General features: G+C 44.8%; 1 protein-coding gene across 1 annotated transcript in view; it reads left to right on the top strand.

The window, feature by feature from the left end:
- The window catches only part of LOC139398830 (SPARC-related modular calcium-binding protein 1-like), a 34,205-nt gene extending 11,857 nt beyond the window's left edge, over positions 1-22,348 (top strand). The window contains exons 3-5 of the mRNA XM_071144608.1: positions 20,017-20,122; positions 21,503-21,747; positions 22,168-22,348. Coding sequence (XP_071000709.1) covers positions 20,017-20,122; positions 21,503-21,747; positions 22,168-22,235 — 419 coding nt within the window. The 3' untranslated portion in view covers positions 22,236-22,348. The remainder of the gene's footprint in view (positions 1-20,016; positions 20,123-21,502; positions 21,748-22,167) is intronic.
- The last annotated feature ends 729 nt before the right edge of the window (positions 22,349-23,077 follow it).

Below are 23,077 nucleotides of genomic sequence, written 5' to 3'. Positions count from 1 at the left end.
GTTCTAAACTGACTTGCCTAGTTAAATAAAGGTTTAAAACAATATATATAAAAAAGTATATACAAGTGTATTTTGGATCTTATACAGTGGGGCAAAAAAGTATTTAGTCAGCCACCAATTGTGCAAGTTCTCCCACTTAAAAAGATGAGAGAGGCCTGTAATTGTCATCATAGGTACACTTCAACTATGACAGACAATATTTGAAGAAAAAAAATCCAGAAAATCACATTGTAGGATTTTTAATGAATTTATTTGCAAATTATGGTGGAAAATAAGTATTTGGTCACCTACAAACAACAGGATTTTAATCCATGACGGCGTAGTGTGTTACTAATGGTTTTCTTTGAGACTGTGGTCCCAGGGTCATTGACCAGGTCCTGCTGTGTATTTCTGGGCTGATCCCTCACCTTCCTCATGATCATTGATGCCCCACGAGGTGAGATCTTGCATGGAGCCCCAGACCGAGGGTGATTGACCGTCATCTTGAACTTCTTCCATTTTCTAATAATTGCGCCAACAGTTGTTGCCTTCTCACCAAGCTGCTTGCCTATTGTCCATCCCAGCCTTGTGCAGGTCTACAATTTCATCCCTGATGTCCTTACACAGCTCTCTGGTCTTGGCCATTGTGGAGAGGTTGGAGTCTGTTTGATTGAGTGTGTGGACAGGTGTCTTTTATACAGGTAACAAGTTCAAACAGGTGCAGTTAATACAGGTAATGAGTGGAGAACAGGAGGGCTTCTTAAAGAAAAATGAACAGGTCTGTGAGAGCCGGAATTCTTACTGGTTGGTAGGTGATCAAATACTTATGTCATGCAATAAAATGCAAATTAATTACTTAAATATCATACAATGTGATTTTCTGGATTTTTGTTTTAGATTCTGTCTCTCACAGTTGAAGTGTACCTATGACCTCTACATGCTTTGTAAGTAGGAAAACCTGCAAAATCGGCAGTGTATCAAATACTTGTTCTCCACACTATATATATGAGAGTGTATATAAGAGCTTATAAATTAATGAAAGTGTATATTTAAAACGTATATATTGATGAGAACGTAAATAAGAGCTTATATATTGATGAGAGTGTATATAAGAGCTTATATATTGGTGAGAGTGTATATAAGAGCTTATATATTGATGAGAGTGTATATAAGAGCTTATATATTGATGAGAGTGTATATAAGAGCTTATATATTGATGAGAGTGTTTATTAGAGCATATGTATTGATGATAGTGTCTTGATGAGCTTATATATTGGTGAGAGTGTATACAAGATCTCATACATTGGCGAGAGTGTATTGAGGAGCTTATATATTGATGAGATTGTATATAACAGCGTGTTGTGATATACTGTATATTGGTGAGAGTGTATACAAGAACTTACATAAAATGTAAACCAATCAAATGTATTTATAAAGCCCTTCGTACATCAGCTGATATCTCAAAGTGCTGTACAGAAACCCAGCCTAAAACCCCAAACAGCAAGCAATGCAGGTGTAGAAGCACGGTGGCTAGGAAAAACTCCCTAGAAAGGCCAGAACCTAGGAAGAAACCTAGAGAGGAACCAGGCTATGTGGGGTGGCCAGTCCTCTTCTGGCTGTGCCGGGTGGAGATTATAACAGAACATGGCCAAGATGTTCAAATGTTCATAGATGACCAGCAGGGTCAAATAATAATAATCTCAGTGGTTGTCGAGGGTGCAACGTTCAGCACCTCAGGAGTAAATGTCAGTTGGCTTTTCATAGCCAATCATTCAGAGTATCTCTACCGCTCCTGCTTTCTCTAGAGAGTTGAAAACAGCAGGTCTGGGACAGGTAGCACGTCCGGTGAACAGGTCAGGTTTCCATAGCCGCAGGCAGAACATTTGAAACTGGAGCAGCAGCCGGGCCAGGTGGACTGGGGACAGCAAGGAGTTGTCAGGCCAGGTAGTCCTGAGGCACGGTCCTAGGGCTAAGGTACTCAGAGAGAGAGAGTAAGAAAGAAAGAAAGAAAGAAAGAAAGAAAGAAAGAGAAAAAGAAAATTAGAGAGAGCATACTTAAATGCACACAGGACACCGGATAAGACAGGAGAAATACTCCAGATATAACAGACTGACCCTAGCCCCCCGACACAAACTACTGCAGCATAAATACTGGAGGCTGAGACAGGAGGGGTCGGGAGACACTGTGGCCCCATCCGACGATACCCCCGGACAGGGCCAAACAGGCAGGATATAACCCCACCCACTTTGCCAAGCACAGCCCCCACACCACTAGAGGGATATCTTCAGCCACCAACTTACCATCCTGAGACAAGGCCGAGTATAGCCCACGAAGATCTCCACCACGGCACACCCAAGGAGGGGCGCCACCCCGGACAGGAAGATCACGTCAGTGACTCAACCCACTCAAGTGACGCACCCCTCCAAGGGACGGCATGGAAGAGCACCAGTAAGCCAGTGACTCAGCCCCTGTAATTGTGTTAGAGGCAGAGAATCCTAGTGGAGAGAGGGGTGGTGATGAGAGCTTATATATTTATGAGTGTATAAAAGAGCTTATTTATTGATGCGAGTATTTCTAAGAGTTTATATATTGGTGAGAGTGTTTTTAGGACCTTATATATTGATTAGATTGTATATCAGAGTGTATGTATTGATGAGAGTGTATATAGGAGCTTAAATATTGTACTGAACATCCAGTTTTTCCTAGTCAATGTGCCTCTGCTTCTGTTTTTGTTTTCTTTTTGAGGTCTTTGCTGAGTTTCAAGGGTTCACTAGTCTCTACTAAAGCCATAGGCTCTCTAGTCTTTACTAAAGCCAAGGGTTCACTAGTCTCTACTAAAGCCAAGGGCTCACTAGTCTCTACTGAAGCCAAGGGCCCGTTAGTCTCTACTAAAGCCAAGGGCTCACTAGTCTCTACTGAAGCCAAGGGCCCGTTAGTCTCTACTAAAGCCAAGGGCTCTCTAGTCTTTACTAAAGCCAAGGGCTCACTAGTCTCTACTAAAGCCAAGGGCTCACTAGTCTCTACTGAAGCCAAGGGCTCATTAGTCTCTACTAAAGCCAAGGGCCCGTTAGTCTCTACTAACGCCAAGGGCTTGCTAGTCTCCACTAAAGCCAAGGGCTCACTAGTCTCTACTAAAGCCAAGGGCTCACTATTCTCTACTAAACCAAGGGCTCACTTGTCTCTACTAAAGCCAAGGGCTCACTAGTCTCTACTAAAGCCAAGGGCTCACTAGTCTCTACTAAAGCCAAGGGCTCACTAGTCTCTACTAAAGCCAAGGGCTCACTAGTTTTTACTGAAGCCAAGGGCTCATTATTCTCCACAAAAACCAAGAGCTCACTAGTCTTTACTAAAGCCAAGGGTTCACTATTCTCTACTAAAGCCAAGGGCTCACTATTCTCTACTAAAGTCAAGGGCTCTCTATTCTTTACTAAAGTCAAGGGCTCTCTATTCTTTACTGAAGCCAAGGGCTCACTATTCTCCACTAAAACCAAGAGCTCACTAGTCTCTACTAAAGCCAAGGGCTCACTATTCTCTACTAAAGCCAAGGGCTCACTAGTGTCTACTAAAGCCAAGGGCTCACTAGTCTCTACTAAAGCCAAGGACTCACTAGTCTTTACTGAAGCCAAGGGCTCACTATTCTCCACTAAAACCAAGAGCTCACTAGTCTCTACTAAAGCCAAGGACTCTCTATTCTCTACTAAAGCCAAGGACTCTCTATTCTTTACTAAAGCCAAGGGCTCACTAGTCTCTACTGAAGCCAAGGGCCCGTTAGTCTCTACTAAAGCCATAGGCTCTCTAGTCTTTACTAAAGCCAAGGGCTCACTAGTCTCTACTAAAGCCAAGGGCTCACTAGTCTCTACTGAAGCCAAGGGCCCGTTAGTCTCTACTAAAGCCAAGGGCTCTCTATTCTTTACTAAAGCCAAGGGCTCACTAGTCTCTACTAAAGCCAAGGGCTCACTAGTCTCTACTGAAGCCAAGGGCTCATTAGTCTCTACTAAAGCCAAGGGCCCGTTAGTCTCTACTAACGCCAAGGGCTTGCTAGTCTCCACTAAAGCCAAGGGCTCACTAGTCTCTACTAAAGCCAAGGGCTCACTATTCTCTACTAAAGCCAAGGGCTCACTAGTCTCTACTAAAGCCAAGGGCTCACTAGTCTTTACTAAAGCCAAGGGCTCACTATTCTTTACTAAATCTAAGGGCTCACTAGTCTACTAAAGCCAAGGGCTCACTAGTCTCTACTAAAGCCAAGGGCTCACTAGTCTCTACTAAAGCCAAGGGCTCACTAGTTTTTACTGAAGCCAAGGGCTCATTATTCTCCACAAAAACCAAGAGCTCACTAGTCTTTACTAAAGCCAAGGGTTCACTATTCTCTACTAAAGCCAAGGGCTCACTATTCTCTACTAAAGTCAAGGGCTCTCTATTCTTTACTAAAGTCAAGGGCTCTCTATTCTTTACTGAAGCCAAGGGCTCACTATTCTCCACTAAAACCAAGAGCTCACTAGTCTCTACTAAAGCCAAGGGCTCACTATTCTCTACTAAAGCCAAGGGCTCACTAGTGTCTACTAAAGCCAAGGGCTCACTAGTCTCTACTAAAGCCAAGGACTCACTAGTCTTTACTGAAGCCAAGGGCTCACTATTCTCCACTAAAACCAAGAGCTCACTAGTCTCTACTAAAGCCAAGGACTCTCTATTCTCTACTAAAGCCAAGGACTCTCTATTCTTTACTAAAGCCAAGGGCTCGCTAGTCCCTACTATAACCACGGGTTCACTATTATTTACTAAAGCCAAGGGCTCGCTAGTCCCTACTATAACCACGGGTTCACTATTCTTTACTAAAGCCAAGGGCTCGCTAGTCCCTACTATAACCACGGGTTCACTAATCTTTACTAAAGCCAAGGGCTCGCTAGTCCCTACTATAACCACGGGTTCACTATTCTTTACTAAAGCCAAGGGCTCGCTAGTCCCTACTATAACCACGGGTTCACTCGTCTCTACTAAAAGTTTTTACTTTTTTCATGTAGTTCCTGTACTCACTTCTTGTGCCTCTACTATCCTGGTCCCAGACATTTTCCTGCTAACATTTCACTTCTTGCTACTCCTTCTCATGGCAAACATGTTGAGTGGAATGTTAGCAGGAACAGGTCATGGACCAGGCTACCTGATAGCAGGAACAGTTCTGGGACCAGGCTACCTGATTGCAGGAACATGTCATGGACCAGACTACCTGATAGCAGGAACAGGTCATGGACCAGGCTACCTGATAGCAGGAACAGGTCATGGACCAGGCTACCTGTTAGCAGGAACATGTCATCGACCAGACTACCTGATAGCAGGAACAGTTCTGGGACCAGACTACCTGATAGCAGGAACAGTTCTGGGACCAGACTACCTGATAGCAGGAACAGTTCTGGGACCAGACTACCTGATAGCAGGAACAGGTCTGGGACCAGACTACCTGATAGCAGGAACAGTTCTGGGACCAGACTACCTGATAGCAGGAACAGGTCTGGGTCCAGGCTACCTGATAGCAGGAACAGGTCTGGGATCAGGTTACCTGATAGCAGGAACAGGTCATGGACCAGGCTACCTGATAGCAGGAACAGGTCTGGGACCAGACTACCTGATAGCAGGAACAGTTCTGGGACCAGACTACCTGATAGCAGGAACAGGTCTGGGACCAGACTACCTGATAGCAGGAACAGGTCTGGGACCAGACTACCTGATAGCAGGAACAGTTCTGGGACCAGACTACCTGATAGCAGGAACAGTTCTGGGACCAGACTACCTGATAGCAGGAACAGGTCTGGGACCAGACTACCTGATAGCAGGAACAGGTCTGGGACCAGACTACCTGATAGCAGGAACAGGTCTGGGACCAGACTACCTGATAGCAGGAACAGTTCTGGGACCAGACTACCTGATAGCAGGAACAGGTCTGGGACCAGACTACCTGATAGCAGGACCAGTTCTGGGACCAGACTACCTGACAGCAGGAACAGGTCTGGGACCAGGTTAATGCTTACTGGTTACTCAGTTGTTTTGGTTCCCTGTTCTCTCTCTGTTTCACCATGTCCTTTAAAGTGTTGTGTTTCATTCCCGGCATCTGGACACTTTACAGAGTGGAGCAAGGCTTCTGACTGTGCCGCACATGTACGGTTTGTTTTATGGAAGTTGTAAGTGTTGGTGACCGGGAAGAGGGAGGGGCGGGGTGTAGGCTGCCGGGGGGAAGCTAGAGGTGTTGGGAACCATGGGGGCTGGCTGAGTGGCTGATTGGAGTTATATTAAAGTACTATAGTGGGACGGGGACGTTCACGAGCGAGCCGCCACAACAAACAAGACCAGTGAGTCACGTCAATGCCAATGTACGTTATAAAACATGGTATTATGAAACACAGCCACATCAATGAGCCTTTCAGACGCAATGTCCCTGACGTTCACGGAGACGGTATTCATGGAAAAATGCTACAGATCTTGGCTGAAGCTTGGAGCACCTTTTTTTAAAAAAAAGGCTCATTGTCTCTGTAACACCTTGGATTGAATCCTTTCCGGTCTAACTCTATTAGTCACATGACGTTAACGGTCTGTAGGTCTGACGTCACCCTGACCCAGACTACCACACCCTGACCCAGACTACCACACCCTGACCCAGACTACCACACCCTAACCCAGACTACCACACCCTGACCCAGACTACCACACCCTGACCCAGACTACCACACACTGACCCAGACTACCACACCCTAACCCAGACTACCACACTAAAAACCAGACTACCACACCCTGACCCAGACTACCACACCCTGACCCAGACTACCACACCCTGACCCAGACTACCACACACTGACCCAGACTACCACACCCTAACCCAGACTACCACACCCTAACCCAGACTACCACACTAAAAACCAGACTACCACACCCTGACCCAGACTACCACACACTGACCCAGACTACCACACCCTGACCCAGACTACCACACCCTGACCCAGACTACCACACTCTAACCCAGACTACCACACCCTAACCCAGACTACCACACTAAAAACCAGACTACCACACCCTAACCCAGACTACCACAACCTAACCCAGACTACCACAATCTAACCCAGACTACCACACCCTAACCCAGACTACCACACCACAAACCAGACTACCACACCCTAACCCAGACTACCACACCCTAACCCAGACTACCACACCCTAACCCAGACTACCACACCCTAACCCAGACTACCACACCACAAACCAGACTACCACACCCTCTGACCAGAAACAGACATACTAGGACTAAAAGGATTCTTAAGAGATCTTCAGTTCCTTCATAAAATTGCATCCTTTACCCTATGGGCCCTGGTCAACAATAGGAAACTGCCCCCTTCACCCTATGGGCCCTGGTCAACAATAGTAAACCCCCCCCTTTACCCTATGGGCCCTGGTCAACAATAGGAAACTGCCCCCTTCACCCTATGGGCCCTGGTCAACAATAGTAAACCCCCCCCCCCTTTACCCTATGGGCCCTGGTCAACAAAAGTAACCCCCCCTTTACCCTATGGGCCCTGGTCAACAATAGTAACCTCCCCCTTTACCCTATGGGCCCTGGTCAACAATAGTAACCCCCCCCCTTTACCCTATGGGCCCTGGTCAACAATAGTAACCCCCCCCCCTTTACCCTATGGGCCCTGGTCAACAATAGTAAACCCCCCCCCCCCCCCTTTACCCTATGGGCCCTGGTCAACAATAGGAAACCCCCCCTTTACCCTATGGGCCCTGGTCGACAATAGTAACCCCCCCCCCCTTTACCCTATGGGCCCTGGTCAACAATAGGAAACTGCACCCTTCACCCTATGGGCCCTGGTCAACAATAGGAAACTGCACCCTTTACCCTATGGGCCCTGGTCAACAATAGTAAACTGCCCCCTTTACCCTATGGGCCCTGGTCAACAATAGGAAACTGCCCCCTTTACCCTATGGGCCCTGGTCAACAATAGGAAACTGACCCCTTTACCCTATGGGCCCTGGTCAACAATAGGAAACTGCCGCCTTCACCCTATGGGCCCTGGTCAACAATAGGAAACTGCCCCCTTCACCCTATGGGCCCTGGTCAACAATAGGAAACTGCACCCTTCACCCTCTTGACCCTGGTCAACAATAGTAAACTGCACCCTTCACCCTATGGGCCCTGGTCAACAATAGGAAACTGCACCCTTCACCCTATGGGTCCTGGTCAACAATAGGAAACTGCACCCTTCACCCTATGGGCCCTGGTCAACAATAGTAAACTGCACCCTTCACCCTATGGGCCCTGGTCAACAATAGGAAACTGCACCCTTCACCCTATGGGCCCTGGTCAACAATAGGAAACTGCACCCTTCACCCTATGGGCCCTGGTCAACAATAGGAAACTGCACCCTTCACCCTATGGGCCCTGGTCAACAATAGGAAACTACACCCTTTACCCTATGGGCCCTGGTCAACAATAGGAAACTGCCCCCTTCACCCTATGGGCCCTGGTCAACAATAGGAAACTGCACCCTTCACCCTATGGGGCTTGGTCAACAATAGGAAACTGCACCCTTTACCCTATGGGCCCTGGTCAACAATAGGAAACTGCACCCTTCACCCTATGGGCCCTGGTCAACAATATGAAACTGCACCCTTCACCCTATGGGCCCTGGTCAACAATAGGAAACTGCCCCCTTCACCCTATGGGCCCTGGTCAACAATTGGAAACTGCACCCTTCACCCTATGGGCCCTGGTCAACAATAGGAAACTGCACCCTTCACCCTATGGGTCCTGGTCAACAATAGGAAACTGCACCCTTCACCCTATGGGCCCTGGTCAACAATAGGAAACTGCACCCTTCACCCTATGGGCCCTGGTCAACAATAGGAAACTGCACCCTTTATCCTATGGGCCCTGGTCAACAATAGGAAACTGCCCCCTTCACCCTATGGGCCCTGGTCAACAATAGGAAACTGCCCCCGATACACTATGGGCCCTGGGCAACAATAGTAAACTGCACCCATCACCCTATTGGCCCTGGTCAACAATAGGAAACTACACCCTTTACCCTATGGGCCCTGGTCAACAATAGGAAACTGCGCCCTTCACCCTATGGGCCCTGGTCAACAATAGGAAACTGCACCCTTTACCCTATTGGCCCTGGTCAACAATAGGAAACTACACCCTTCACCCTATGGGCCCTGGTCAACAATAGGAAACTGCACCCTTTACCCTATGGGCCCTGGTCAACAATAGTAAATTGCACCCTTCACCCTATGGGCCCTGGTCAACAATAGGAAACTGCCCCCTTCACCCTATGGGCCCTGGTCAACAATAGGAAACTGCACCCTTCACCCTATGGGGCTTGGTCAACAATAGGAAACTGCACCCTTTACCCTATGTGCCCTGGTCAACAATAGGAAACTGCATCCTTCACCCTATGGGCCCTGGTCAACAATAGGAAACTGCACCCTTCACCCTATGGGCCCTGGTCAACAATAGTAAACTGCCCCCTTTACCCTATGGGCCCTGGTCAACAATAGGAAACTGCACCCTTCACCCTATGGGCCCTGGTCAACAATAGGAAACTGCAACCCTTCACCTTATTGGCCCTGGTCAACAATAGGAAATTGCACCCTTCACCCTATGGGCCCTGGTCAACAATAGGAAACGGCACCCTTCACCCTATGGGCCCTGGTCAACAATATGAAACTGCACCCTTCACCCTCTGGGCCCTGGTCAACAATAGGAAACTGCACCCTTCACCCTATGGGCCCTGGTCAACAATAGGAAACTGCACCCTTCACCCTATGGGCCCTGGTCAACAATAGGAAACTGCACCCTTCACCCTTTTGGTCCTGGTCAACAATGGGAAACTGCACCCTTCACCCTATGGGTCCTGGTCAACAATAGGAAACTGCACCCTTTATCCTATGGGCCCTGGTCAACAATAGGAAACTGCCCCCTTCACCCTATGGGCCCTGGTCAACAATAGGAAACTGCACCCTTTACCCTATGGGCCCTGGTCAACAATAGTAAACGGCACCCTTCACCCTATGGGCCCTGGTCAACAATAGGAAACTGCACCCTTTACCCTATGAGCCCTGGTCAACAATAGGAAACTGCACCCTTCACCCTATGGGCCCTGGTCAACAATAGGAAACTGCACCCTTCACCATATGGGCCCTGGTCAACATAAGTAAACTGCCCCCTTTACCCTATGGGCCCTGGTCAACAATAGGAAACTGCACCCTTCACCCTATGGGCCCTGGTCAACAATATGAAACTGCACCCTTCACCCTATGGGCCCTGGTCAACAATAGGAAACTGCACCCTTCACCCCTTTGGGCCCTGGTCAACAATAGGAAACTGCACCCTTTATCCTATGGGCCCTGGTCAACAATAGGAAACTGCCCCCTTTACCCTATGGGCCCTGGTCAACAATAGGAAACTGCACCCTTTACCCTATGGGCCCTGGTCAACAATAGGAAACTGCACCCTTCACCCTATGGGCCCTGGTCAACAATATGAAACTGCACCCTTCACCCTATGGGCCCTGGTCAACAATAGGAAACTGCACCCTTCACCCTATGGGCCCTGGTCAACAATAGGAAACTGCACCCTTCACCCTCTGGGCCCTGGTCAACAATAGGAAACTGCTCCCTTCACCCTATGGGCCCTGGTCAACAATAGGAAACTGCCCCCTTTATCCTATGGGCCCTGGTCAACAATAGTAAACTGCACCCTTCACCCTATGGGCCCTGGTCAACAATAGGAAACTGCCCCCTTTATCCTATGGGCCCTGGTCAACAATAGGAAACTGCAAAGGGAATCGGGTTCTATTTTGTACGTAGACACACAGGGTGCTGTTCTACATACGGGGTCGCACTTCATATCGCCCCAATTTAACAGTCGGGTTCAGAAGCAGTGAGGCGGTGCTTCCCAGAGCCCGACTTGTCACATCTAGGACATGGTAATTAGATTCACCTGGCGGGTTAAGGTTAGAGGAGGCCACCTCCCACCGAACAACACAACGACACAACACTCTCAGAGAGAGAGAGAGAGAGAGAGAGGGTTGGGGAGGTGGGAGAGGGAGAGGGATGATTATATATCTTAGCTGGTGTTTGAAGTTTCTCTTTAAGAGACAGAATTAGGGGGATAAAACATTGGCCTAGTCCAGTGTGCTATTAAAACCATGCATCTGGGCAATTAAAGAGAGCCACCCGAGGTGTTCAGCACGCTATCGTAAAAGTTAACAGGTCTGCGCTGCCCAACTACACACTGCTGCCTGCCTCTCATCTATGGCTTCGTCTCAAACCGTACCCTATTTCTTATGTAGTGCACTGCTGTGGGCTCCAGTCAAAACAAAAGTAATGGATAATAGGGTGCCATTTAGAACACAACTCTAAATCACCTGTAGAGTCTTTATTATAGTCTTTATTATAGGGTGTCATTTAGAACACAACTCTAAATCACCTGTAGAGTCTTTATTATAGTCTTTATTATAGGGTGTCATTTAGAACACAACTCTACATCACCTGTAGTGTTTTTATTATAGGGTGTCATTTAGAACACAACTCTAAATCACCTGTAGTGTCTTTATTATAGGGTGTCATTTAGAACACAACTCTACATCACCTGTAGTGTCTTTATTATAGGGTGTCATTTAGAACACAACTCTACATCACCTGTAGTGTCTTTATTATAGGGTGTCATTTAGAACACAACTCTAAATCACCTCTAGAGTCTTTATTATAGGGTGTCATTTAGAACACAACTCTAAATCACATGTAGTGTCTTTATTATAGGGTGTCATTTAGAACACACATCTAAATCACCTGTAGTGTCTTTATTATAGGGTGTCATTTAGAACACAACTCTAAATCACCTGTAGTGTTTTTATTATAGGGTGTCATTTAGAACACAACTCTAAATCACCTGTAGTGTCTTTATTATAGGGTGTCATTTAAAACACAACTCTAAATCACCTGTAGAGTCTTTATTATAGTCTTTATTATAGGGTGTCATTTAGAACACAACTCTAAATCACCTGTAGAGTATTTATTATAGTCTTTATTGTAGGGTGTCATTTAGAACACAACTCTACATCACCTATAGTGTCTTTATTATAGGGTGTAATTTAGGACACATCTCTAAATCACCTGTAGTGTCTTTATTATAGGGTGTCATTTAGAACACAACTCTACATCACCTGTAGTGTCTTTATTATAGGGTGTCATTTACAACACAACTCTAAATCACCTCTAGAGTCTTTATTATAGGGTGTCATTTAGAACACAACTCTAAATCACATGTAGTTTCTTTATTATAGGGTGTCATTTAGAACACAACTCTAAATCACCTGTAGTGTCTTTATTATAGGGTGTCATTTAGAACACACCTCTAAATCACATGTAGTGTCTTTATTATAGGGTGTCATTTAGAACACAACTCTACATCACCTGTAGAGTCTTTATTATAGGGTGTCATTTAGAACACAACTCTAAATCACCTGTAGAGTCTTTATTATAGGGTGTAATTTAGAACACAACTCTAAATCACCTGTAGTGTCTTTATTATAGGGTGCCATTTAGAACACAACTCTACATCACCTGTAGTGTCTTTATTATAGTCTTTATTATAGTCTTTATTATAGGGTGCCATTTAGAACACACCTCTAAATCACCTGTAGTGTCTTTATTATAGGGTGTCATTTAGAACACAACTCTAAATCACGTGTAGTGTTTTGTATTATAGGGTGTCATTTAGAACACAACTCTAAATCACCTGTAGAGTCTTTATTATAGGGTGTCATTTAGAACACAACTCTAAATCACCTGTAGTGTCTTTATTTTAGGGTGTCATTTAGAACACAACTCTAAATCACCTGTAGTGTCTTTATTATAGGGTGTCATTTAGAACACAACTCTAAATCACCTGTAGTGTCTTTATTATAGGGTGTCATTTAGAACACAACTCTAAATCACCTGTACTGTCTTTATTATAGGGTGTAATTTAGAACACAACTCTAAATCACCTGTAGTGTCTTTATTATAGGGTGTAATTTAGAACACAACTCTAAATCACATGTAGAGTCTTTATTATAGGGTTTCATTTAGAACACAACTCTAAATCACCTGTAGAGTCTTTATTATAGTCTTTATTATAGGGTGCCATTTAGAACACAACTCTACATCACCTGTAGTGTCTTTATTATAGTCTTTATTATAGTCTTTATTATAGGGTGCCATTTAGAACACACCTCTAAATCACCTGTAGTGTCTTTATTATAGGGTGTCATTTAGAACACAACTCTAAATCACCTGTAGAGTCTTTATTATAGGGTGTCATTTAGAACACAACTCTAAATCACCTGTAGAGTCTTTATTATAGGGTGTCATTTAGAACACAACTCTAAATCACCTGTAGAGTCTTTATTATAGGGTGTCATTTAGAACACAACTCTAAATCACCTGTAGAGTCTTTATTATAGGGTGTCATTTAGAACACAACTCTAAATCACCTGTAGAGTCTTTATTATAGGGTGTCATTTAGAACACAACTCTAAATCACCTGTAGAGTCTTTATTATAGGGTGTCATTTAGAACACAACTCTAAATCACCTGTAGTGTCTTTATTATAGGGTGTCATTTAGAACACAACTCTAAATCACCTGTAGAGTCTTTATTATAGGGTGTCATTTAGAACACAACTCTAAATCACCTGTAGTGTCTTTATTATAGGGTGTCATTTAGAACACAACTCTACATCACCTGTAGTGTCTTTATTATAGGGTGCCATTTAGAACACATCTCTAAATCACCTGTAGTGTCTTTATTATAGGGTGTCATTTAGAACACAACTCTAAATCACCTGTAGTGTTTTCTATTATAGGGTGTCATTTAGAACACAACTCTAAATCACCTGTAGAGTCTTTATTATAGGGTGTCATTTAGAACACAACTCTAAATCACCTGTAGTGTTTTGTATTATAGGGTGTCATTTATAACACAACTCTAAATCACCTCTAGAGTCTTTATTATAGGGTGTAAAAATAGTGTTTTCTCCTTTTTCCATCTCCATTCATCACCAGGTATAGCTGTAGTTCTACTGTTTACCAGAGATACTTAACACTGGTCTCAGCCATCTGTTGTTGTTCTACTGTTTACCAGAGATACTTAACACTGTGCTCAGCCATCTGCTGTAGTTCTACTGTTTACCAGAGATACTTAACACTCGTCTCAGCCATCTGCTGTAGTTCTGCTGTTTACCAGAGATACCTTACACTGGTCTCAGCCATCTGCTGTAGTTCTACTGTTTACCAGAGATACTTAACACTGGTCTCAGCCATCTGCTGTAGTTCTACTGTTTACCAGCGATACTAAACACTGGTCTCAGACATCTGCTGTAGTTCTACTGTTTACCAGAGATACTTAACACTGTGCTCAGCCATCTGCTGTAGTTCTACTGTTTACCAGAGATACTTAACACTCGTCTCAGCCATCTGTTGTAGTTCTACTGTTTACCAGAGATACTTAACACTGTGCTCAGCCATCTGCTGTAGTTCTACTGTTTACCAGAGATACTTAACACTCGTCTCAGCCATCTGCTGTAGTTCTGCTGTTTACCAGAGATACCTTACACTGGTCTCAGCCATCTGCTGTAGTTCTACTGTTTACCAGAGATACTTAACACTGGTCTCAGCCATCTGCTGTAGTTCTACCGTTTACCAGAGATACTAAACACTGGTCTCAGCCATCTGCTGTAGTTCTACTGTTTACCAGAGATACTTAACACTGTGCTCAGCCATCTGCTGTAGTTCTACTGTTTACCAGAGATACTTAACACTGGTCTCAGCCATCTGCTGTAGTTCTACTGTTTACCCAAGATACTTAACACTGGTCTCAGCCATCTGCTGTAGTTCTACTGTTTACCTGAGATACTTAACACTGGCCTCAGCCCTCTGCTGTAGGTCTACTGTTTACCAGAGATACTTAACACTGTGCTCAGCTATCTGCTGTAGTTCTACTGTTTACCAGAGATACTTAACACTGTGCTCAGCCATCTGCTGTAGTTCTACTGTTTACCAGATATACCTAAAACTGTGCTCAGCCATCTGCTGTAGTTCTACTGTTTACCAGAGCTACTTAACACTGGTCTCAGCCATCTGCTGTAGTTCTACTGTTTACCAGAGCTACTTAACACTGGTCTCAGCCATCTGCTGTAGTTCTACTGTTTACCAGAGCTACTTAACACTGGTCTCAGCCATCTGCTGTAGTTCTACTGTTTACCAGAGATACTTAAGACTGGTCTCAGCCATCTGCTGTAGTTCTACTGTTTACCAGAGATACTTAACACTGTGCTCAGCCATCTGCTGTAGTTCTGCTGTTTACCAGAGATACCTAACACTGTGCTCAGCCATCTGCTGTAGTTATACTGTTTACCAGAGATACCTAACACTGTGCTCAGCCATCTGCTGTAGTTCTACTGTTTACCAGAGATACTTAACACTGTGCTCAGCCATCTGCTGTAGTTCTACTGTTTACCAGAGATAATTAACACTGGTCGCAGCCATCTGCTGTAGTTCTACTGTTTACCAGAGATACTTAACACTGGTCTCAGCCATCTGCTGTAGTTCTACTGTTTACCAGAGATACTTAACACTGTGCTCAGCCATCTGCTGTAGTTCTACTGTTTACCAGAGCTACTTAACACTGGTCTCAGCCATCTGCTGTAGTTCTACTGTTTACCAGAGATAATTAACACTGGTCTCAGCCATCTGCTGTAGTTCTACTGTTTACCAGAGATACTTAAGACTGGTCTCAGCCATCTGATGTAGTTCTACTGTTTACCAGAGATACTTAACACTGTGCTCAGCCATCTGCTGTAGTTCTGCTGTTTACCAGAGATACTTAACACTGTGCTCAGCCATCTGCTGTAGTTCTACTGTTTACCAGAGATACTTAACACTGTGTTCAGCCATCTGCTGTAGGTCTACTGTTTACCAGAGATAATTAACACTTGTCTCAGCCATCTGCTGTAGTTCTACTGTTTACCAGAGATACTTAACACTGTGCTCAGCCATCTGCTGTAGTTATACTGTTTACCAGAGATACTTAACACTGGTCTCAGCCATCTGCTGTAGTTCTACTGTTTACCAGAGATACTTACACTGGTCTCAGCCATCTGCTGTAGTTCTACTGTTTACCAGAGATACTTACACTGGTCTCAGCCATCTGCTGTAGTTCTACTGTTTACCAGAGATACTTAACACTGGTCTCAGTCATCTGCTGTAGGTCTTCTGTTTACCAGAGATACTTACACTGGTCTCAGCCATTTGCTGTAGTTCTACTGTTTACCAGAGATACTTAACACTGGTCTCAGTCATCTGCTGTAGGTCTACTGTTTACCAGAGGTACTTACACTCGTCTCAGCCATCTGCTGTAGGTCTACTGTTTACCAGAGATACTTACACTGGTCTCAGCCATCTGCTGTAGTTCTACTGTTTACCAGAGATACTTAACACTGGTCTCAGTCATCTGCTGTAGGTCTACTGTTTACCAGAGATACTTACACTGGTCTCAGCCATCTGCTGTAGGTCTACTGTTTACCAGAGATACTTAACACTGGTCTCAGCCATCTGCTGTAGTTCTACTGTTTACCAGAGCTACTTAACACTGGTCTCAGCCATCTGCTGTAGTTCTACTGTTTACCAGAGATACTTAAGACTGGTCTCAGCCATCTGCTGTAGTTCTACTGTTTACCAGAGATACTTAACACTGTGCTCAGCCATCTGCTGTAGTTCTGCTGTTTACCAGAGATACCTAACACTGTGCTCAGCCATCTGCTGTAGTTATACTGTTTACCAGAGATACCTAACACTGTGCTCAGCCATCTGCTGTAGTTCTACTGTTTACCAGAGATACTTAACACTGTGCTCAGCCATCTGCTGTAGTTCTACTGTTTACCAGAGATAATTAACACTGGTCGCAGCCATCTGCTGTAGTTCTACTGTTTACCAGAGATACTTAACACTGGTCTCAGCCATCTGCTGTAGTTCTACTGTTTACCAGAGATACTTAACACTGTGCTCAGCCATCTGCTGTAGTTCTACTGTTTACCAGAGCTACTTAACACTGGTCTCAGCCATCTGCTGTAGTTCTACTGTTTACCAGAGATAATTAACACTGGTCTCAGCCATCTGCTGTAGTTCTACTGTTTACCAGAGATACTTAAGACTGGTCTCAGCCATCTGATGTAGTTCTACTGTTTACCAGAGATACTTAACACTGTGCTCAGCCATCTGCTGTAGTTCTGCTGTTTACCAGAGATACTTAACACTGTGCTCAGCCATCTGCTGTAGTTCTACTGTTTACCAGAGATACTTAACACTGTGTTCAGCCATCTGCTGTAGGTCTACTGTTTACCAGAGATAATTAACACTTGTCTCAGCCATCTGCTGTAGTTCTACTGTTTACCAGAGATACTTAACACTGTGCTCAGCCATCTGCTGTAGTTATACTGTTTACCAGAGATACTTAACACTGGTCTCAGCCATCTGCTGTAGTTCTACTGTTTACCAGAGATACTTACACTGGTCTCAGCCATCTGCTGTAGTTCTACTGTTTACCAGAGATACTTACACTGGTCTCAGCCATCTGCTGTAGTTCTACTGTTTACCAGAGATACTTAACACTGGTCTCAGTCATCTGCTGTAGGTCTTCTGTTTACCAGAGATACTTACACTGGTCTCAGCCATTTGCTGTAGTTCTACTGTTTACCAGAGATACTTAACACTGGTCTCAGTCATCTGCTGTAGGTCTACTGTTTACCAGAGATACTTACACTCGTCTCAGCCATCTGCTGTAGGTCTACTGTTTACCAGAGATACTTACACTGGTCTCAGCCATCTGCTGTAGTTCTACTGTTTACCAGAGATACTTAACACTGGTCTCAGTCATCTGCTGTAGGTCTACTGTTTACCAGAGATACTTACACTGGTCTCAGCCATCTGCTGTAGGTCTACTGTTTACCAGAGATACTTAACACTGGTCTCAGCCATCTGCTGTAGTTCTACTGTTTACCAGAGATACTTAACACTGTGTTCAGCTATCTGCTGTAGGTCTACTGTTTACCAGAGATAATTAACACTCGTCTCAGCCATCTGCTTTAGTTCTACTGTTTACCAGAGATACCTAACACTGTGCTCAGCCATCTGCTGTAGTTATACTGTTTACCAGAGATACCTAACACTGTGCTCAGCCATCTGCTGTAGTTCTACTGTTTACCAGAGATACTTAACACTGTGCTCAGCCATCTGCTGTAGTTCTACTGTTTACCAGAGATAATTAACACTGGTCTCAGCCATCTGCTGTAGTTCTACTGTTTACCAGAGATACTTAACACTGGTCTCAGCCATCTGCTGTAGTTCTACTGTTTACCAGAGATACTTAACACTGTGCTCAGCCATCTGCTGTAGTTCTACTGTTTACCAGAGCTACTTAACACTGGTCTCAGCCATCTGCTGTAGTTCTACTGTTTACCAGAGATAATTAACACTGGTCTCAGCCATCTGCTGTAGTTCTACTGTTTACCAGAGATACGTAAGACTGGTCTCAGCCATCTGCTGTAGTTCTACTGTTTACCAGAGATACTTAACACTGTGCTCAGCCATCTGCTGTCGTTCTACTGTTTACCAGAGATACTTAACACTGTGTTCAGCCATCTGCTGTAGGTCTACTGTTTACCAGAGATAATTAACACTTGTCTCAGCCATCTGCTGTAGTTCTACTGTTTACCAGAGATACTTAACACTGTGCTCATCCATCTGCTGTAGTTATACTGTTTACCAGAGATACTTACACTAGTCTCAGCCATCTGCTGTAGGTCTACTGTTTACCAGAGATACTTAAGACTGTGCTCAGCCATCTGCTGTAGGTCTACTGTTTACCAGAGATACTTAACACTGGTCTCAGCCATCTGCTGTAGGTCTACTGTTTTCCAGAGATACTTAAGACTGTGCTCAGCCATCTGCTATAGTTATACTGTTTACCCGAGATAATTAACACTGGTCATCAAGCTTGGACCTTTTAATGGAGCCTGAGACCTTTCTGCCAAAGCCATTATATTTCAGTACAGCTTAGTTGTCTTCTAACAGTGACTATGCGTTCTCTGTGTTGCAGTGAGACTGTGGTAGTGACTGTTGAAGAGTGACTAAGCTTTCTCTGTGGTGCAGTGTGACTGTGGTAATGACTGTTGAAGAGTGACTATGCTTTCTCTGTGTTGCAGTGAGACTGTGGTAGTGACTGTTGAAGAGTGACTAAGCTTTCTCTGTGGTGCAGTGAGACTGTGGTGGTGATTGTTTACTACTGACTGTGCTGTCTCTGTGTTGCTGTGAGACTGTGGTAGTGATTGTTTACTACTGACTGTGCTGTCTCTGTGTTGCTGTGAGACTGTGGTAGTGATTGTTTACTACTGACTGTGCTGTCTCTGTGTTGCTGTGAGACTGTGGTAGTGATTGTTTACTACTGACTGTGCTGTCTCTGTGTTGCTGTGAGACTGTGGTAGTGATTGTTTACTACTGACTGTGCTGTCTCTGTGTTGCTGTGAGACTGTGGTAGTGATTGTTTACTACTGACTGTGCTGTCTCTGTGTTGCTGTGAGACTGTGGTAGTGATTGTTTACTACTGACTGTGCTGTCTCTGTGTTGCTGTGAGACTGTGGTAGTGATTGTTTACTACTGACTGTGCTGTCTCTGTGTTGCAGTGAGACTGTGGTAGTGATTGTTTACTACTGACTGTGCTGTCTCTGTGTTGCTGTGAGACTGTGGTAGTGATTGTTTACTACTGACTGTGCTGTCTCTGTGTTGCAGTGAGACTGTGGTAGTGATTGTTTACTACTGACTGTGCTGTCTCTGTGTTGCTGTGAGACTGTGGTAGTGATTGTTTACTACTGACTGTGCTGTCTCTGTGTTGCTGTGAGACTGTGGTAGTGATTGTTTACTACTGACTGTGCTGTCTCTGTGTTGCTGTGACAGGCTGTCCGAAGGGTAAAAAAGTGGAATTCATCACCAGCCTTTTAGACGCCCTCACCACAGACATGGTCCAGGCCATTAACTCACCAACCCCCTCTGGTGGTGGGAGGTAAGTCTTAACGATATGTTTTCCCCTCAAGCTTAAACAGTCAACTATGATGTTGAAATCTCTATCATTAGGTTTGGAATGGTGAATTAGATCTGGAGCCCTGAGTGTGTACCTGAGCAGGTTCTGAGTGTGTACCTGAGCAGGTTCTGGGTGTGTACCTGAGCAGGTTCTGAGTGTCTGTACCTTTGTATGAGTACTGGGTGTACCTGTGTATGAGTACTGGGTGTACCTGTGTATGAGTACTGGGTGTACCTGTGTATGAGTACTGTGTGTACCTGTGTATGAGTACTGGGTGTACCTGTGTATGAGTACTGGGTGTACCTGTGTATGAGTACTGGGTGTACCTGTGTATGAGTACTGTGTGTACCTGTGTATGAGTACTGGGTGTACCTGTGTATGAGTACTGGGTGTACCTGTGTATGAGTACTGTGTGTACCTGTGTATGAGTACTGGGTGTACCTGTGTATGAGTACTGGGTGTACCTGTGTATGAGTACTGGGTGTACCTGTGTATGAGTACTGGGTGTACCTGTGTATGAGTACTGTGTGTACCTGTGTATGAGTACTGGGTGTACCTGTGTATGAGTACTGGGTGTACCTGTGTATGAGTACTGTGTGTACCTGTGTATGAGTACTGGGTGTACCTGTGTATGAGTACTGGGTGTACCTGTGTATGAGTACTGGGTGTACCTGTGTATGAGTACTGGGTGTACCTGTGTATGAGTACTGTGTGTACCTGTGTATGAGTACTGGGTGTACCTGTGTATGAGTACTGGGTGTACCTGTGTATGAGTACTGTGTGTACCTGTGTATGAGTACTGGGTGTACCTGTGTATGAGTACTGGGTGTACCTGTGTATGAGTACTGGGTGTACCTGTGTATGAGTACTGGGTGTACCTGTGTATGAGTACTGGGTGTACCTGTGTATGAGTACTGTGTGTACCTGTGTATGAGTACTGGGTGTACCTGTGTATGAGTACTGTGTGTACCTGTGTATGAGTACTGGGTGTACCTGTGTATGAGTACTGGGTGTACCTGTGTATGAGTACTGGGTGTACCTGTGTATGAGTACTGGGTGCACCTGTGTATGAGTACTGTGTGTACCTGTGTATGAGTACTGGGTGTACCTGTGTATGAGTACTGGGTGTACCTGTGTATGAGTACTGGGTGTACCTGTGTATGAGTACTGGGTGCACCTGTGTATGAGTACTGGGTGTACCTGTGTATGAGTACTGGGTGTACCTGTGTATGAGTACTGGGTGTACCTGTGTATGAGTACTGGGTGTACCTGTGTATGAGTACTGGGTGTACCTGTGGAGGTTTGAGTCGAACCCTCTTCCCTTTCCTTCTACCTGTGTCTGAACCCTGTTGTCCTGTGCAGGTTGATGGAGCCGGACCCCAGCCACACTCTAGAGGAGAGGGTGGTCCACTGGTACTTTACCCAGCTGGACAACAACAGCAGCCATGACATCAACAAGAAGGAGCTGAAGCCCTTCAAGAGATACGTCAAGAAGAAAGCCAAACCCAAGAAATGTGCCAGGAAGTTCACTGACTACTGTGACCTGAACAAGGACAAAGCCATCTCACTTCTGGAGCTGAAGGGTTGTCTTGGGGTCAGCAAGGAGGGTGAGTATTTTGGTACAGAGCGTTCTTCTCTGGCATGTTGGATAGTTGTTCAATAGTTCATCGTACATCGTTCATTATGGAACCATCTTTCATTTCTATCCTCCGAAGAACTCAGCGGGAACTTAATGTCTCTGAACTATGTTGCTAACTGTCCAGAAATGTTGCAGTGCACCAGTAATTGGTTATTAGCCAGTAATTAGCTAGCTAGCAGCTAGGCGAGGACAGACTACACCTCCAGTCCAGACTCTGTCCCCGTCTGGCCGTACAGCACAATGGACAACCAGACAGGATGTGTGGATCAGCATCTCAGATCATTGGGATCCTCTCCTCTACTCTCCCCTCCCCTCCTCTCCCCTCCCCTCCCATCCCATCCCATCCCATCCCCTCCCCTCCCCTCCCCTCTTCCCTTTCCTTCTACAGGTAGTTCTGTGAGCAGCATCAACCAAGGGACAAGGCAAGGGATTAATTTGTTCAGTAAGACCCACTAATATGCTTTCACTAACCTTAGCACCACCTTAAACCGCTGTGGGCCGCTTCAATGTAATCCATTAACCATCCTTGTATGTAAACCAAATGTATACCCTGTTGTAGTACTTAACGCAAGATGCCCCCACCCTGTGTCGTTTGCATCGAGTTACAACTTGTGCGGCTGCACATTTCTTTGCTACTCAGCAATGCAGGATGGGTATTTTGCCTTAGCTAATTGTAGTTCTTGGGTTGGGTATAACTTAAGCTTTAGACTGGCTTCTGATATTGGTCTACAAGCTTCTTTTTTAGATGCACACAGCTTTATGTTCTAGATACACTTGGAGGTCTTTGCTTTTACAGTGAATCAGGGATTTCTTGGAAGTCGGGGGAAAGTCCGTCAGGGAAACTTTTGTTTGTTTGTTTGTTTGTTGTTGTTGTTGCGTTATTTGAGCTTTTTTTTTTTAAATGTATTTTGTGGGAATTTTATAAGGGGAAAAAAATGTTTGGCTCTATGCCCAGAAATGCCCTTGTTCGGAACAAACTCTTTAAAAAAAAATAAAAAAAAGTGTTTAAAATGAAAGAAACTGACAATAATGGATATGAACTGGAAAATGATTTTATGTAAAAGGATATATCTTCCAAAAAGTTATTTTTAAAGAATATTTCTCTCAAAACTTTGATTCCCTAAAAGATATTTCTGGACATTTGGTGAACAGTCAGTTTGGTCTAAAATCCTAAATGAATCAGGAATGTGCAGGGTCACCTATACCATAAGGACCCCTTATGTCCTCATTACATCTAGAGCAATAAGACCCCTCGTGGTCTGGAATGTTCTCTACTGTTGATAGATTTAAACAAACGA

Source organism: Oncorhynchus clarkii, unplaced genomic scaffold (assembly GCF_045791955.1).
Source record: "Oncorhynchus clarkii lewisi isolate Uvic-CL-2024 unplaced genomic scaffold, UVic_Ocla_1.0 unplaced_contig_2432_pilon_pilon, whole genome shotgun sequence".
NCBI classification, from domain to species: domain Eukaryota; kingdom Metazoa; phylum Chordata; class Actinopteri; order Salmoniformes; family Salmonidae; genus Oncorhynchus; species Oncorhynchus clarkii.
This window is presented reverse-complemented; position numbering and strand designations above follow the sequence as displayed.